The 19,045-nt window shown below is 37.3% G+C and overlaps 1 protein-coding gene across 6 annotated transcripts in view; it reads left to right on the plus strand.

Moving 5' to 3' along the window:
• CCDC150 (coiled-coil domain containing 150) overlaps nucleotides 1–19,045 on the plus strand; it is a 214,888-nt gene that overhangs the window by 42,880 nt on the left and 152,963 nt on the right. For all 6 annotated transcript variants that reach the window (XM_037849432.1, XM_037849434.1, XM_037849433.1 and 3 more), the window contains 4 exons: nucleotides 3,362–3,469; nucleotides 5,319–5,443; nucleotides 5,695–5,872; nucleotides 6,432–6,500. In XM_037849432.1, the coding sequence (XP_037705360.1) occupies nucleotides 3,362–3,469; nucleotides 5,319–5,443; nucleotides 5,695–5,872; nucleotides 6,432–6,500 (480 nt within the window). The remainder of the gene's footprint in view (nucleotides 1–3,361; nucleotides 3,470–5,318; nucleotides 5,444–5,694; nucleotides 5,873–6,431; nucleotides 6,501–19,045) is intronic.

Genomic DNA, 19,045 nt, shown 5'->3' on the forward strand with positions numbered 1-19,045 from the left:
AGTTCTACATTTATGAAGCATTTTCAAATTAACTACCCTCCTCACCTCACTCTGAATTCCTATGAAATGTAAGTATATAAAACATTCTGCTAAATCAATATTCCTTATACTCTTCCTATCCAAATTTATTCATTAAATGTGTACCTTATTTCCACAAAACAATTTCTAAGCAGTTTAATGGCAAGAGCTATGTCTTATATTTCCTTTGTATCTTCCATAGCAAGGAAGATAGGAACCTAGTAAATGCTTGTGGGATTTTAGAGTCATCTGTAATCATTTTCTGTGGGATAGAGGTTCCCAAATTTAGCAGATGTTTTATATCTATGTACATGTACATTGAGAAGATCATCAAATAGTCAGGCAAACTGGAATTATTTGTCATAGGGCATAATGAAATAGTATTTATCACTTAAAAGAACTTTTCTGTTGGTACAATTTGATTTTCTCAATGTTAGAATCATACTGTTGCTGTGCTTTCTTTTTTTAATTAGAGAAGTTGTAGTTTTACAGAAAAACATGCCTAAAATACAGAGTTCCCATATACCAACCTATTATTAACTTCTTACATTAATGTGGTACATTTGTTACAGTTGATGACAGAACATTTTTATAATTATCCTGTTATCTATAGTCTGTTGCTCTCTTTAGGGTTCATTGTTTGTGTTATATAGTACTATGGATTTTATTTTTATTTTTGTTTTTATTCTGATGACATAAAAACAACCCAATATTTCCCTTCTTAACCACATTCAAATATGTATTTCAGTGCAGTTAATTATATTCACAGTTGTGCCACCATCACCATCATCCATTACCAAAACTTTTCCATCATCCCAAAATAGAAACCCTGTACAATTTAAGCAGTATTCTCCCAATTCCTTACCCCCCCACCCTGGCCCTTGGTAACCTGTACTCTAGTTTCTGACTTTATTAATTTGCTTCTTCTGATTATTTCATGAATAGTTGTCCTTTTTGGTCTGCCTTATTTCACTCAATGTATCCTCAAGTCTTATCCATGTTGTTGCTTATATGAGAACTTCTTCCATTTTAGGGCTGAATAATATTCCATTGTATATGAATACCACATTTTGTTCATCTCTTCATCAGCTGATGGACTCTTGGGTTGCTTCTATCTTTTGGCAATTGCAAATAATGCGTCTATGAACATTGTATGCAAATATTTGTTCAAAGCCCTGCTTTCAACTCTTTTGGGTATATACCTAGAAGTGGGATTGTCAGAGCATATGGTAATTTGATACTTAACTATCTGGGGAACTGCCAAACTGTCCTCCACAGTGGCTGCCCCATTTTACATTCCCACCAACAATAAATGAGTGTCCCTTTTTCTCCACTTCCTCTCCAACACATGTAGTTTTCCATTTTCTTAATAGTAGCTATTCTGGTTGGTGGGAAATGATACCTCATTCTGGTTTTCATTTGCATTTCCTTAATGGCTAATGACTTTGAGCATCTTTTCATGAGCTTTTTGACCATTTGTGTATCTCCTTTGGAGAAATGTCTTTTCAAATCTTTTGCCCTTTTTAAAATTGGGTTATCTGTCATTTTGTTGTTGAATTGTAGGATTTCTTTATGTATTCTGGCAATTAAACCCTTACTAGATTTGTAGTTTCCAAATATTTTTTCCTATTATATAGGTTGTTATTTTACTTTCATGACAAAATCCTTTGATGCACAAAAGATTTAATATTGAGGAGGTCCCATTTATCTATTTTTGTTGTTGTTGCTTGTGTATTGGGTGTAAAGTCTAAGAAACCATTGCCTAACACAGGGCCTGAAGATGCTGAGCCCCAGCAATCTGAAGTACCTAATCAAAAGTAGTGATCAGCCACCTGACTGTACACCCCCATATCTTGGGGAACCTAGGTCTTTATATTTCCACCCTGGCACCAGGGGCTGGGGTTGAGTACCTCACTTCTGCCTGCTGCGAGTCTGGGGATGGGCAATGATATCTGCTCCACAGCAAGTACAGTTCACTGGTAATTACCATAATATACCAGCTTCTTCCTCCTGCTCTTCCCTGGATGTTGCACAATGTTCTCCTAGACTCCAGAGTTTCAAAATAGTTGATTTAGACAGTTCTTGCCAGTTCAATAGTTGTTCCAGTAGAGGGACTAATTCCTCCAGCTTCCTCTAACACCATCTTCCCATAATCCTCCTCCTGCTGTACTCTCTATGATAAAGAAAATAAAATAACAACAACATAATTACTACTAATCTTACTACACTAATGGTGAACATTTACTGAACCCTTTCCATATTCCAGGCACAATCTAAGCACCTTATAGTACTAACAAATTGTACACCTCTCAACAACATTATGAAATAGAAACTATTATTATTCCCATTTTAAGATAAGGAAACTGATGTACAGAGAAGTTCCATAATGTAGCTAATAAGTGGCAGAGTTGGAATTTGAGCCCAGGTAAAATCTGGCTCTAATGAAAATTAGCTATTTCTTTTTAAGGAACAAGGGTTCTCCTCTGTCCCACCCATATAGTTCTCAATGAATAATTTGTACAACTGTTTATAACTTTAAAATACCCTGTGAATGTGTTCCTACTACTGTATTACACATATCACTTATGATGCTTGCCAGGCAATTTTTAATTTATCTTTTCTTTCTTATTACCATATTTTTTTGTGTGTGTTTTTTCTTATTGCTCCTTCAGGTTTATTTTTCCCCACAGTTGAAGAACTTGTTGATTGAAACATAAGACCCTTGCCAAATCTGCCTTGCCAAAAATAACTAAAAAAGATAAATATTATTCACAGGAATAACAATTTCAATAATCAAAAGGACAGTAGAATTATTAACTACATGTAACATAGATCTGTAGGACAAAAGAGTTTTGTTTTATTTTGATTAATCTTGTGGAATGGTACAATTATCTATATTTTGATTTTATAAATATTGTAATTCGTGGTGAAGGAGGGTAGATATTTTGTGTTATCAGCTAACAAATTCTGAATGCTCATCATCCAATTATGGCCAGAGATTTCTAAAATTTGGGTAGGCACCTACATTAAAATTTTTATCTTGCAGATACCCTACTCTAAATGACTAATGTTCAAAATTGTGAGGAACAGACAATCAGTAAACTGCCAAATGCCTTAGCTGTTCCACCAAATCAACAATTCTCTCCTTTTAATTTAGAATTATTTATGGTGTTGACTCCAAATATTTAAAAGCATTTAAAAACTAACAAAATATCAATTTTGGTATAAGTTAAATAAATTAGGTTCACATATGTAATGAAATACTATGCAGTCTTTAAAAATAATGACACATTAGTGAAAATTATTATTTGAGAGATCTGTCTTGCTGTATGTGTTATCTTAGGTTTTAAACGATCAACTGACTCAAAAATGTTCAGAGCTGAGCAGTATGCTTCAGACTGTTAGCATGGAGAATGCCAGAATCATTGCTGACCATCAAGCCATCCTGAAGGTATCCATTTAATACTAGTGAACTTCTGATATAGCAGGAAGTCTACCTGCCTGAGAAATCAAGTTGCAAGGCCAACTCGATAAGTAAACTATTTCAATAGTTAATTACAAGAAACCTTCTGAATTATTTTATTTTCTGATTAGTAGTTTTCAGTTTTCATCAGAGTGATTTAGCCTTGCTTTTATGCTTATTTGTTTTTTTCTCAAATAACAATACTTTAGGGGAAGTAATTACCTGCCCTTTTATTTATATAATCATGGAGAACACTTATGACTAAGTCTAAAGGACATACCTTTCCCTCAGACACATTATGCTTTCCCATTCTGCTTATGCCATTCTCTCTGCTGAGAATGGTTTTTACTCCACCTTCAACTACTTGAAATTCTATTCATTCTTTAAGACTGATTTTCATCAGGAAGTTTGATCATCGAAACCAAGGGAAGAGTTTTCCATCTCAACTTTATCTCCTAAAGCACTAAACATATTCTAAAAATAGCTTTCATTTTTGGGGATATGCTTTGCTATGTACCAAGCATTATGCTAAGGATTTTACATATATTACCTCCTTTAATCCTAACAACCATCATATAAAAGAGTATTTATTATTCTCATTTTACAATTAAGAAAAATGAGTCTTAGAGAAATTAATTTCCCTGAAGTCACTTAGCTAATAAGGTGCAGAGCTGGCTTTAAATCTAGGTCTGACTCCAGAGTTGATGTTTTTATAACCCTTTCATTATGCTGCCTCCCTATATTGCATTCTATCATAGTAATTTATGTGCATGGATCATTTCCTGTATTACAATGTGAGCTTCTTGAAAGCAAGGACATTGTTTTATATATTTCTATTTCCATGGTGCTAAGCCATTTTTGCCCATAACAGGGACTCAATAGGTATTTTTCATTAATTCAACAAACATTTAACGTTTACTTTGTACAGGTATGATGCTGGATCTAGCTGGGATTATAGTGGAGAAAAAAAAATCTCTTCTTTCATGGAACTTACAATTTCATGGACTGAATAATGTGGCATATGTAACACTGTCACAAACATTTTAGAACTTCGGGTTGTAACACAAGTGGGTTCCCATTTTACCAAGTTTGAAGGTTTGATCTGCAATTAAATATTGTTAAAATAAAAATGTTTTAAAATTTGTTTATAAAAGTAATTGTTAATATGTAGTCTATTTGCAAAGACTTAATGGATTGTAAGTAAAAGCCTGTGTGAATAAAAGTGTTGTTTTAATATTTCCAAAATGGTAAGCCAGAGAAAATACATTCTGGAAAACAGTTCTAGTGCTTCTGCTGTAATGAAATCTGAGTGCAATTTAAGATAATCTTAAGAGAATTCATGTCAAACTATTAACTATTATTATCCCTAGGGAGTGGGATTATTTGTGGGAGAGGGGAGATGGAGGTAGAGGGATCGTTTCACTTTATGCTTATATACATTTATATTGTTTTACCTTTTAAAATTAGGGGTTTATCATATTGAAATTTTACAATACCAAAAATACTCCTAACATAATTTTATATATTTAAAAATATGTTGGTATTAGGAGTTTTCATAAATTTTGCAGCAGTCTGGGTAAATCATGCGTCTTGACTATTGGATAGTAGAACTGTAAAATGACAGAATTCTGGCAAACTCAGGGTGGGGACTACGAGAAAGGTGGATATTAAAATAAAAATAAAGACTCTTTAAAAAGGTTCTATTTATATGAGACCAGAATTTTACCAGCTTGTCTTTTGGAAACAAGTTTAGTGTTCTTGTTGAATTATTCTTAATGACACTCTAATCAAATTATTGTCTGGCCTCTCAACTTTTAATATTACTTTTAACACTCAGGTAGAACAGAAAATGATGACGCAGACATTTCAAGAACAAAACTTACTACTGGATGCAGCCCATGCCAGTATCACAAGTGAACTACAGACTGTTCAGAATGAGAAATCCCAACTTCAGGCACATCTGTAAGTCAATTTTGGGCAACATTTGCACTTATATTTGTATTTCTTATCCCTAATGAAAAAGTTTAATTCTGCATTTGCTGGGCCAGCCACAAAGATGAAATACATGAAGTTATCTCAAGGAACTTGTTTTGTTTGAACATTTTGATAACTGCTCCCAGGCCAGAGATATGTTCTGTAAGAACATTTAATCACTCTTTCTCTTAAAGTAGAGCTCTTATTAACTTTCATGTTTCTGTATTCTTTTCCTACAGAGACCATTTAATCCATGAGCATAACCAGTGTATCCAGAAAGCAGAGGATGCTGAGAAGAGGACAGCTGCACAAAAAGAGCTGCTAGAATCAACTATTGCAAGATTGCGAGGTGAATTGGAGTCATCAATAAAAGAGAAGATGTCTTTGCTAGAGGAGAAAGAAAGACTTCAGATAGAGGTAGGTGGAAGCAGATATATGTTACCTCCTGGTTGTGCTGGTGACTTTGTTTTAAAATTGTACCCTAAGTGCAAAAGACAAGAAAAGAAATAAAACTGAGATGCAGTTTGTCTGAGTTGCCCGTTGAAGAAATCCTTGGGTGACTATAATCTACATCTTTTAGCCTGTAAAGCAGTCTGTGCCAAACAGTGCAGTATACCCTTACACAGCATTAGTGAATGTTAGCTTACCATTCACACATCCTCATGTTAGGTAAGGGGTCAGATTTCAAAAATTGACATTCCCTGAATGAATAGGATAGTGGAGGTTAAGGGGGAACAGCCCTATTTCCTAGTTAGGAAGGAACCAGCGGAGTCTGACATACAGATGTGTGTTTCTAATTTCAGGGCTATTTGTGAAGTCTGCTCTGCCTCAGAGACTCCCCGATTGACCCCTTTTCTGAGAGGATGTGCTATCTCTGCAGTGTAGGTATTAATTGGCATGCAGGTTGTATCTGCTATGTAGTAGAGCTTGTCAGCTGCTTTAAAATTGACCCATTTCTTTTCCCCTCCTTGGGCAGGTTAAGAAAACACAGACAGAAACAGCACAAGAAAAATACAATTTGGAAATGGAATTAGCAAAAAACAAGGTATTGCACATTTTATTTGTTGATATTTTACTGTATTTCATTTCCTTCTGTATTGCTGCCTAATGTATCATTATCGTAATGAGGAGATGGGTTATTTTGTTGAATACCAAGATGTGGGGAAAAAAAAAGCCATGAAAACTTGATACAACACAGAGTACTCCAGTCTCTGTAGCATAAGATTGCTTCTGAGGAATGTTTGCTTGTTTGAGCATCTGGTATTTGCCAGTGAGTCATCACTGAGTAGTTTACCCAGGAAGTCCCCTGAGAGTCAGCTAATGGGCCTGTGAGAGGCACAGGGAGGGCTTCCTATGTACGTATTAACACCTGCCATTTTATCTGCAAGGAACCCTTTTCTGGGTTCTGAAAGATAGAATGGCCAGAGAAACAAATAAAATCCTTATTGAAATAAAACAAAACCAATCTTTAAAACATTGCTGTTGTGTTTCAAAATTGAAGAGTTAAGATTATGTCACTATTGCCTAGAGAATACATCTGGAGCGTCAAGGAGTGTTAGCCTAACCATGACAATAAATCCAGCAGCAGGTGTCAGATATAGTTGCCGAGCGTCTCCTGTTTTTTGGCTTCAGGTTCGCTAACCTAGCATTAGTTACCACCATGTATATGTGAACCTTTGATTGAAGAATTAGAGAAGAAAAGCTCGAGTTTGAACCTGAGCTAAAACACAGTTACCACCAAGCTGGCCAGTATCCTGACTGGTTCAGTCACTCAGATCCAGGGATATGAAAATACTTCAACCTAAAAAGCCTTGAATGAAGCTGACTAGCTCTGGCAGGGACTTGGCTGGTGCCAATTTGACTTCAAATATGCTTTTCAAAACTTGGAAAGTTGTGGCTAGTATTTAATTCACTAATGCTTTTTGCTTAAAAAGTTAGTGCATATTACATGGCTAAGGCAGATACTGTGGATATATCTGGGATAAGGACATGGCATTATTTTGCTTGTCTGATTTTATTTGTCATAGTGTAGGCCAAGTGTAAGTTAATGGGGCTAAAAGTTACTTGCTCATAAGAAAGGTTCTAGTAAACCAAATGATAATGCTTATATAAAGTCCTATTTTTTGGCCTAAATTGATCATTTAAAAAAATTTTTTTAACTTTATCAAAAAATAAAAAAAATTATTTCAAACAAAACTAAAGGCATAAGAAAAACAAATAACCTAAAATAACTACATTGCTTCCAATATGTTCCTACCATACCCCAAGAAAATTAATGAACCAGCCATGCCTGATTATTCCCAAATCATTAAGATTACCCTCAATATCTTATCTATTCTTATTAGACTATTGTTCTCCCTTCACTAGTTGCTGTCTATCTCTAGGTCCCCTATATTCTGCAATATAAGACACTTATTTTACATTTTTTCACAGAGTTCACATTAGTGGTAACATACAATATCTCTCTTTGTGCTTGGCTTCTTTCACTCTGCATTACGTCTTCAGGGTTCATCCATGTTGTCATATGTTTCACGACCTCTCCTCCTTACTGCTGCATAGTATTCCATCGTGTGCATATACCACATTTTGTTTATCCACTCATCTGTTGAAGGATATTTGGATTGTTTCCATCTCTTGGCAATTGTGTACAATCCGCTATGAACATCAGTGTGCAAATATCTCTTCATGTGACTACTTTCAGATCTTCCGGGTATATACCGAGAAGTGAAATTGCTAGATTGCAGGGTAACTCAATATCTAGTTTTCTAAGGAACTGCCACACTGTCCTCCAGAGTGGCTGTACCATTATACAGTCCCACCAGCAATGAATAAGTATTCTATTTTCTCCAAATCCTCTCCAGCATTTGTTTCCTGTTTGTTTAATGGCAGCCATTCTAATTGGTGTGAGATGATATCTTGTTGTGGTCTTCATTTGCATCTCCCTAATAGCTAGTGAAGATGAACGTTTTTTCATGTGTTTTTTAGCCATTATATTTCCTCTTTGGAAAAATGTCTTTTCATATCTTTACCCTATTTTATAATTGTGGTGTTTGTACTATTGTCATTGAGTTGTAGGATTTCTTTATATGTGCAAGATATCAGTCTTTTGTCAGATACATGGTTTCCAAATATTTTTCCCATTGAGTTGGTTGCCTCTTCACCTTTTTGACAAATTCCTTTTAGGTACAGAAGCTTTTGATTTTGAGGAGCTTCCACTTATCTGTTTTTTCTTTTGTTGCTTGTGCTTTGGGTGTAAGCTCTGAGAAGTGACCTCCTAATACTAGGTATTGAAGATGTTTTCCTACATTATCTTCTAGGATTTTCATGGTACTGTCTCTTATATTGAGGTCTTTGATGCACTTGGAGTAAATTTTTGTGTAGGGTGTGAAGTAAGGGTTCTCTTTCATTCTTTTGGAAAATGGATATCCAGTTTTCCCAGCCCAATTTGTTGAAGAGACTGTTATGTCCTAGTTCAGTGGATTTTGGGTACTTCTCAAAGATCAGTCGACCATAGATCTGGAGGTCTATTTCCAAATTCTCAATTAAATTCCATTGATCACTATGTCTATCTTTGTGCCCAAAACATGCTGTTTTGACTACTGTGGCTTTATAGTAAGGTTCAAAGTCAGGATGTGTAAGTTCTCCCACTTCATTTTTCTTTTTTAGAATGTTTTTAGCAATTCTAGGCATCTTTCCCTTCCAAATAAATTTGAAAACTAGCTTTTCCAAGTCTGCAAAGTAGGTTGTTGGAATTTTGATTGGAATTGCACTGAATCTGTAGATGAGTTTGGGTAGGATTGACATCTTCATGACGTTTAGCCTTCCTATCCATGAACACGGTATATTTTCCATCTCTTTAGGTCCCCTTCTATTTCTTTTAGTAAAGTTAGTAATTTTCTGTGCAGAAGTCTTTTACATCCTTGGTTAAGTTTATTTCTAGGTACTTGATTTTTTTAGTTGCTATTGAGAATGGAATCTCTTTTTGAGTGTCTCTTCAGTTAGGTCATTTCTAATGTATAGGAACATTACTGACTTACATGCTTTAATCTTGTATCCCGCCCCTTTACTAAATTTAATTATTAGCTCAAGTAGCTGTGTTGTTGATTTCTCAGGGTTTTCCAAATAGAAGATCATATCGTCTGCAAATGATGTCAGTTTTACTTCTTCCTTTCCAATTTGGATGCCTTTTATTTTTTGTCTTGCTGAATTGCTCTGGCTAGAACTTCTAACACAATATTGAATAATAGTGGTGACAGTGGGCATCCTTGTCTCATTCCTGATCTTAGACAGAAGGCTTTGAGCCTCTTACCGTGGAGTAATATGCTGGCTGTGGGATTTTCATATATGCCCTTTATCACACTGAGGACGTTTCCTTCAATTCCTACCTTTTGAAGTGTTTTTATCAAAAAAGGATGCTGAATTTTGTTGAATGCTTTTTCAGCATCTATTGAGATGATCATTTGATTTTTCCCTTTTGATTTGTTAACATGTTGTATTACATTGATTGATTTTCTTATGTTGAACCATCTTTGCATGCCTGGAATGAACCCTACTTGGTCATGGTGTATGATTTTTTAATGTGTCTTTGGATTCGATTTGCAAGTATTTTGTTGAGAATTTTTGCATCTGTATTCATGAGGGAGATTGGCCTGTAGTTTTCCTTTCTTGTGGCATCTTCACCTGGTTTTGGTATTAGGGTGATGTTAGCTTCATAAAATGAGTTATGTAGTATTCGATTTTCTTCAAATTTTTTTAAGAGTGTAAGTAAGTTTGGTGTCAGTTCTTTTTGAAAAGTTTGGTAGAATTCCCCTGTGAAGCCATCTGGCCTTGGGCTTTTATTTGTGGGAAACTTTTTGATGACTGATTGGATCTCTTTGCTTGTGATTGGTTGGTTGAGGTCTTCTGTTTCTTCTCTGGTCAGTCTAAGTTGTTCATATGTTTATAGGAAATCATCCATTTCCTCTAAATTATCTACTTTGTTGGCATACAGTTGTATATAATATCCTCTTATGATTTTTTAAATTTGTTCGAGACCCACAATAATTTCCCCTCTCTCATTTATTATTTTGTTTATTTAGATTTTCTCTGTTTTTGATTTTGTCAGTCTAGCTAAGAGCTTGTCAATCTTGTTGATCTCAGAGAACCAACTTTTAGGTTTATTTATTCTCTCTATTTTTTTTTTTTGTTCTCTATGTCATTTATTTCTGCTTTAATCCTTGTTATTTCTTTTCTTCTTCTTGGTTTAGGATTAATTTGCTGTTCATTTTCTAGCTTCTTCAGTTCCATTAGTTCTTTGATTTTAGCTCTTTCTTCCTTTTTAATGTATGCATTTACGGCTATAAATTTCCCCGTTAATACAGCCTCCACTGCATCCTGTAAGTTTTGATATGTTGTGTTCTCATTTTCATTTGTCTCTAGATATTTATCAATTTTTCTTGCAATTTCTTTAACCCACTGATTGTTTAGGAGTGTGTTGTTTAACCTCCAGATATTTGTGAATGTTCTGTATCTTTGATTGTTATTGACTTGTAGTTGTATTCCATTGTTGTCAGAGAATGTGCTTTGAATAATTTCAAACTTTTTAAATTTACCGAGGATTGTTTTGTGGCCCAGCATATAATCCATTCTGGAAAAAGTTCCATGGGCACTAGAGAAGAATGTGTGTCCTCGTGATTTGGGATGTAATGCTCTATATATGTCTGTTAAGTTGAAATAATTTATTACATTGTTTAATTTTTCCATTTCTTTGTTGTTCCTCTGTCTGGTTGAAATCTCCCACAATTACTGTGGAAAGATTTATTGCTTCCTTCAGTTTTGTCAGTGTTTCTCTCATGTACTTTGGAGCACCTTGATTGGGTGCATAAACATTTATGATTGTTATTTCTTTTTGGTGCATTGTCCCTTTTATTAGTATTTAGTGTTCTTCTTCGTCTCTTACGACATCCTTGCATTTACAGTTCATTTTATCTGAGATTAATATTGCTACCCCTGCTTTCTTTTGGCTGTAGCTTGCATGGAATATTTTTTTCCATCCTTTTACTTTCAATTTCTTTGTGTCTCTTGGTCTACGAGTGTCTTATAAGCAACATGTTGATCATTCATGTTTTTTAATTCATTCTGCCAAGCTTTATCTTTTAATTGAGGATTTTAATCCATTCACATTTAATATTATCACTGTGAAAGCAATTCTTGAATCAGCCATCTTATCCTTTGGTTTTTATTTGTCAGATTATTTTTTCCTCTCTCTATTTCCTTTAAGTTAACCTTACTAAAACTCTAAGTTCTCTGCCCTTCTCTGGACCTCTTTCTCCTTTCTTTTTCTCTGAGCTGGTAGAACTCCCTTTAGTATTTCTTGTAGGGCAGATCTCTTGTTAGCAAATTCTCTCAGCATTTGTTTGTCTGTGAAAATTTTAAGATCTCCCTCAATTTTGAAGGAGAGCTTTGCTGGATAAAGAATTCTTTGCTGGCAATTTTTCTCTTCCACAATTTAAAATATGTCATACCACTGCCTTCTCGCCTCCATGGTGGCCACTGAGTAGTCACTACTTAGTCTTATGTTGTTTCCTTTGTATGTGTTGAATCACCTCTCTTGCTGCTTTTGGAACGTTTTCCTTCTGTTCATCATTTGACGATCTGATCAGAATATATCTTGGAGTGGCTTTATTTGGATTTATTCTATTTGGAGTTTGTTGGACATCTATGGTTTGCGTATTTGTATTGGTTAGAAGTGTTGGGAATTTTTCCCCAACAGTGTCTTTGAATACTCTTCCTAGCCCTTTGCTCTTCTCTTCTCCTTCTGGAATGCCAGTGATTCTTATATTTCTGGACTTCATTTTGTCCATCATTTCCCTGAGATCTACTTCAAATTTTTTTATTTTTTTCACCATTCATTCTTTTTTGCTTTCACTTTACATCATGCTATCTTCAAGTTTACTAATTCTTTCCTCTACCTTTTCAAATCTGGTCATATGTGTCTCAAGAATCTTTTTTATTTGATCAACAGAATCTTTTATTTCTATAGTATCTGCTATTTGTTTTATTTACTCTTGCAAATTCTTCTTTATGCTCTTCTAGGGTCTTCTTCATATCCTTTATATCCTGAGCCATGATATTGATATTTGTGAGTACTTCTTTGATTAATTGTTCCAAATTCTGTGTCTCCTCTGGCTTTTTAATTTGGCTTTTGGATTATTCGTATCTTCTGATTTCTTCATATGTTTTACAATTTTCTGTTGTTTTTGGCCTCTTGGCATCTGTTTATCTTGATAGGTTTCTTTTAGGATATGCAGGCTTATTTGAACACTTATCTATAATTTGACAGAGCTACAGCTTAGTGGAGTCCACTTTCCCTGACCTATGAGCAGATGGCCCTCTTGAGCCACCTTTTACCCTCAAGCCAGTTCTCCCCAACTTTGTCTACTCACTAAGTGGGTATCCAAACCATGTGGAAGTCCAATCAGTGCACAGACTTTTCATGTGCACTGGGGACCACCAGTCCTGTGGGTGGGGGCGTGCCCTATGCAGTTTGGCAGGGAAACTTTCCAGGACACCATGGACCTAGCCTTTACCAGGGCTGCAAATGGCGTACTCTGGGGGTGCAGACCTGCATGTCTCCCCGTCCAGTTCATATGCTCCGCAGTCCCTCTCTCTGGGGCACCCACCAGTCCCTGGGATTGGGTGAGGGTTCCTGGCACTTTCGTGCTGCACTCTTGCTTCTAGGCTGTGCACACCATTGTGTTCTGTGTAGGAACAGCAGATGCTGTCACAGACTGGCCATGGCTCTGTGAAAGGGTGTTTCCCAGCCAGCTGCATAGATGGCTGCATGGAGCGTGGAAAGCTACCCCCGTCTATGATTGTCTGCCTGCTACAATGGCAGTCTCTGGCACGGGGACTCTTAGCTGTGGGTCTGTGAACGGTTATCACCCGAACCAAGCACTGAGGAGTATGCCCTGGGTGTGGAAGAGTACTCCCCACCACGCTTGTCTGCGGCTCTGGCTGTCCTTTCTCTTGCGGCATTTGCGGCTCTGGCTGCCCTTTAGCCATCGGCATTCTGGGCTGAACACTCACCTGAACACAGCCTCTCAGTTTTTCCAAGTACACAGGCTCTCTATGGGTATAGAAGTACCTGCCTTGGAACCCTGGAACCCTGGAACTTCTGTTCTCGAGCACTTTCTGTCCTTGATCTGGTGTTCTTCATGGAGAAGTTTGCTCTGTCTGTCCTAATCTGCCATCTTCTTAATCTTCAATTGATTTTTTAATGTGTATTCTCTATAAAGCTATGTTTTTGTCTCAGTAAGGTTTATTGAGTTATAATTTACATTGAGTGAAATTTAACTTTTTTAGTGTAGAGGTCTATGACCTTTTTTTTTTGAAATTTAATAAATTTTATTTTGAAATAAATTCAGTCTTACAGGAAGAGTTGCAAAAACAGTACAAACCCCATACATAGAACTCCATCATACCCCGACGCCCCTCCCCCGATACCCCATCCACCACCTTTAACATCCTGTCACACCACCATTTCTTTCTTTCCCTTCCTCTCTCCCTCCCTCCGTCCCTCCCTATGTATCATCCATCATCTATTGCTCTGTCCTCTGAACATATGAGAGCAAGCTGCACATATCTTTGAACAAACGATATAATTCACATATACCTTTCCCATAGACAAGAACATTCTTTTATCCAATCTCATTAATCACAGCTAAGAAATTCAAGATATTCAACATTGTTACAAAGCTTACAGTCTATATTTCCTCTTTTTGTGTGTGTGTGTGTCCCATCTATGCCCCTTTGAGCCTCCTCTCCTCCATCCTCAGATCCCATTCAGGATCATCCTTGGCATTTAATTGTCATCTATTTAGAATGTCTTTTTTTTTCAGTTGTGGAAACATATATACAGCCTAAATCTTCCCATTACCCTCCCCCCCAGCATTCCATTAGTGGGATTAATCACATTTAGAATGTTGCAATGCTATCACCTTCCCGCCATCCATTTCTAGAAGTTACCCTTCACCCCAAACGAAACCCTACTCTCATTTCTTAACTCCCCATTGCCCCTTTACCCACTTCTCGGAACCCCTACTCAACTTTTCATCTCTGGTCATATTCTCTGATACTTACTTTGTGTTTACCGTAGAGCTTAAATTTAACATCTTAAATCTATAACAATCTTGTTTTTCTTTGATACCAACTTAACTTCCATGTGACACATAAACTATGTTCCTATACTCCCTCATTCCCCCACTTTTATGTAGTTCTTGTCAAAAATTACATATTTTACATTGAGTCCAAAACCACTGATTTATCATTATAGTTCATGTATTTTAGATCCTGTAGGAAGTAAATAGTGGAGTTATAAATCAAAAATACAGTGGTATTGGTGTTTATATTTACCATGTGATCTTTACTGGAAATCTTTATTTCTTCATGTAGTTGCAGTCAATTGTTTAGTGTCCCTTCCTTTCAGCCTGATCAACTCCTTTTAGCATTTCTTGTAGGACTGGTTACTGGTGATGAAGTCCCTCAGCTTTTGATTATCCGGGAATGCTTTTATCTCCCCCTCATTTTTCTCCTCCAGGTATTTGTGAATTCTCCAAGTCTCTGATGGTTATTGACTTCTATTTGTATTCCATTGTGGTCAAAGAATGTGCTTTGAACAAATTCTTTTTTTTTTTTTTTTAATTTATTGAGGCTTGTTTTTGTCCCAGCATATGGTCCATTCTGGAGAAAGGTCTGTGATCACTAGGGAAGAATGTGTGTCCCAGTGACCTGGGATGTAATATTCTATATATGTCTGTTAAAATTTTCTATATCTCCCCCTCCTTTCTTTGTTTCTCTGTCGGTAGGGCTCCCTTTAGTATCTGAAGTAGGGCAGGTCTTTTGTTAGCAAAATCTCTCAGCATTTGTTTGTCTGAGAAAAATTTAAGCTCTCCCTCAAATTTGAAGGAGAGTTTTGCTGGATAAAGTATTCTTGGTTGGACATTTTTCTCTCTCAGAATTTTAAATATGTCATGCCACTGCTTTCTCACCTCCATGGTGGCTGCTGAGTAGTCACTGCTTAGTCTTATGTTGTTTCCTTTGTATGTGGTGAATTGCTTTTCTCTTGCTGCTTCTAGAACTTGATCTTCAGTATTTGACAGTGTGATCAGCATATGTCTTGGAGTGGGTTTATTTGGATTTATTCTATTCAGAGTTTGCTGGGCATTTATGCTTTGTGTATTTATATTGTGTAGAAGGTTTGGGAAGTTTTCCGCAACAATTTCTCTGAATACTCTTTCTAGACCTTTGCCCTTCTCTTCCCCTTCTGGTACACCAATGAGTCTTAAATTTGGACATTTTATTTTATCTGTCGTATCTCTGAGATCCATTTCGATTTTTTTTATTTTTTCCCCATTCTTTCTTCTGTTCTTTCATTTTGTGTTCTGTGGTCCTCGAGGAGGCTGAGTTGTTGTTCACCTTCCTCTAATCTTGTATTATGAGTATCCAGAGTCTTTTTAATTTGGCCAACAGTTTCTTTTATTTCCATAAGATCTTCTATTTTTTTATTTACTCTTGCAATTTCTTCTTTATGCTCTTCTAGGGTCTTCTTTATGTCCTTTATATCCTGTGCCATGCTCTCATTGCCTGTCTGTAGTTCTTTGATTAATTGCGCCAAGTACTGTGTGCCTTCTGATGTTTTGATTTGGGTGTTTGGGTTTGGGTTCTCCCTATCGTCTGGTTTTATCATATGCTTTGAGATTTTCTGTTGTTTTTGGCCTCTTGGCATTTGCTTTACTTGATCTCTAATTTGTCAGAACTACAGCTTGGTGGCGTACACTTTCTCTAACTAACCAGCAGATGGCGTCTGTGAGTCACCTATTCCCCTCAAGTCAGTTCTTCCCAACTTTGTGGTATGTGGGGATCTGACTCTTGTGGGGTCCAGTTGGTGCACTTAATTTGGGTGTGTTGTTGATGCTGTCCGCCCTGAATGAGGGTCGTGTGTCTGAGCAGTTAGGGAGGAAGGGCAGCTTTAATAATCAAACCTCCCAGGCGTTCCCGGAGATTTAAGGCTCTTCTCTGCCAGTGACCCACAAGTCTTGGTATTGGTGTAGGTTCCCTGGGATTTCCGAGTGGTTCCCCCTTCCCTGCTGTGCTCTTCCAGGACCTCTGCTGAGGGAGGGCCACGCCACGTCACAAGTGTGTGCCGCCTTCAGGGAAGCCCTGGGTCACTGGGCTGTGCAGGGTCATTCCCAGCCCACTTCAAAGATGGTTGAATGGGGCGCGTTAATTTCCCCCTTTCTGCACAGCACCGCCCTCCCAGATCCGGGACAATCAGCTGTGGGTGTATTAAAGGCCACTGTCCATGGCCAACACTGTGGTGTGTGCCACACACTCCCCATCACACTGGGCTTTCCAGCACGACTCTAGGCTGCGGGCCCAGCCCTGTGCAGGAGCATCCCCAGCCCTCTGGGGAGATGGCTGCAAGTCGTGCATTCCTTTCTCCTTTTGGCTCCTCTTTGCTCCCCTGGGCCTGAGACGGTCAGCAGTGGGTGTGGGAAGGGGTATCCTCCACGCCAGACACCAAGGCATTAGCCCTGTCCGCTCCCGCTGTGCTTCACTGTGGGGCTCTCCCCGTCGTACCTGCAGCTGCTCCCAGGGTTTTTTTTTTTTTTAAGAACTAGTCCATCTCCAAACACCAACCCACCGTTTCCCCGCACCACAGTATGGCCGAGGGACTTTCAGCTGACTCACTCACTCGTTTCAGAATGCAGGCTCCCGGTTTTACCAAATGCACAGTCCCTATAGATTTAGCAGACCTTGTCTGGCTGGTGCTACTCTGGAACTGGTGTTCTCGGTCACTTTTTGGTTTTTATCTAGTATTTTTCATGGAGGTGTTTTTTTGCCCTGTCTCACCTAGCCGCCATCTTAGGTTCTCTCTCGGTCTATGACTTTTGACAGATGCATACAGTCATGTAACCACAACCACAGTTAAGATATAGAACATTTCCAGCACCCCAGAAGTTATGCCCCTTTTTAATCATCCCCTTCCTCCATCCCCATCCTATGGCAACTACTGATCAGCTTTCTGTCCTCGTAGATTTTATGTTTTCCAGAAGGTCTTATAAATGGAAATACACAATATGTAAAATTTGGAGTCTGGCTTCTTTTACTCATGCATATTATTTTGTAGATCAGTAGTTTGTAATACATTATATGAATGTCAGTTTCTTTATATATTCATCAATTGAAGGATATTTGAGTAGTTTTCAGATTTGAGCAATGTTGAATAAAGCCTCTAGAAATATTCACATATGAACATGTATTTTTATTTCTATTGCATAAATATCTAGGAGTTGAATTGCCGGACCCTATGGTAAGTATATGTTTAACTTATTAACAAACTGTTCAACTGTTTACCAAACGGTCTGCCAGTTTTTTAAAATTGAATTTTATTAAGATATATTCACATACCATACAGTCATCCAAAGTGTACAATCAGTTGTTCACAGAACCATCATATACTTGTGTATTCATCACTCCACTCTATTTTTTGAGCATATTCCTTATACCAAAAAAATTGAAAATAAGAATAGAAAATAAAAGTAAAAAAGAACACCCAAATCATCCACCCCTCCCACTCTATTTGTCATTTAGTTTTTTGTCCTCATTTTTCTACTCATCCATCCATACGCTGGATAAAGGGAGTGTGATCCACAGGGTTTTCACAATCACACTGTCACCCCTGGTAAGCTACCTTGTTATACACTTGTCTTCAAGAGTCAAGGCTACTGGGTTGCAGTTTGATAGTTTCAGGTATTTACTTCTAGCTATTCCAATGCATTAAAACCTAAAAAGGGTTATCTATGTAGTGCATAAGAATGCCCACCAGAGTGACCTCTCGACTCCATTTGGAATCTGTCAGCCACTGAAACTTTATTTCGTTTCATTTTGCATCCCCCTTTTTGTCAAGAAGGTGTTCTCAATCCCATGCCGTTGGGTCCACATTCCTCCCCGGGAGTCATTTCCCAAAGTTGCCAGGGAGATTACAGCCCTGGGAGTCAGATCCCACATAGTGGGGAGGGCAGTGAGTTCACCTGTCGAGGTGGCTTAGCTAGAGAGAGAGGGCTGACCAACAAAGAGATACTCAGGGAGAGATTCTTAGGCAAAATTATTCCTTTTTAGGAATTTGTCCATTTTATCTAGATTATTTAATTTATTGGCATAAAATTGTTCATATTATTCCCTTAGCATCATTTTTATTTTGTAAAGTTGATGGTAATGTCTCCTGTTTTATTCCTGATTTTAGTAAAATGAGGGTTTGGTTTGTTTGGTTTGGTTTGGCTTGCCTTGCCTTGCCTTGGCTTGGCTTGGCTTGGTTTGGTCAACCTAGCTAAAGATTTGCCCATTTTTTGTTTGTTTGTTTGTTTTATTTTCAGAGCTGACTTTTGGTTTTATGGACATTCTCTCCTGTTTTTCTGTTCTTTATGCCATATATTTCTTCTCTGATTCTCACTATTTCTTCTCTTCTCATTTTTGGGGGTTTAGCTTGCTCTCTTTTTCTAGTTTCTTAAAGTGTAAGCTTAGGTTATTGATTTGAGATATTTCTTCTTT

Source organism: Choloepus didactylus, chromosome 9, assembly GCF_015220235.1.
Source record: "Choloepus didactylus isolate mChoDid1 chromosome 9, mChoDid1.pri, whole genome shotgun sequence".
In the NCBI taxonomy this organism is placed as follows: Eukaryota; Metazoa; Chordata; class Mammalia; order Pilosa; family Megalonychidae; genus Choloepus; species Choloepus didactylus.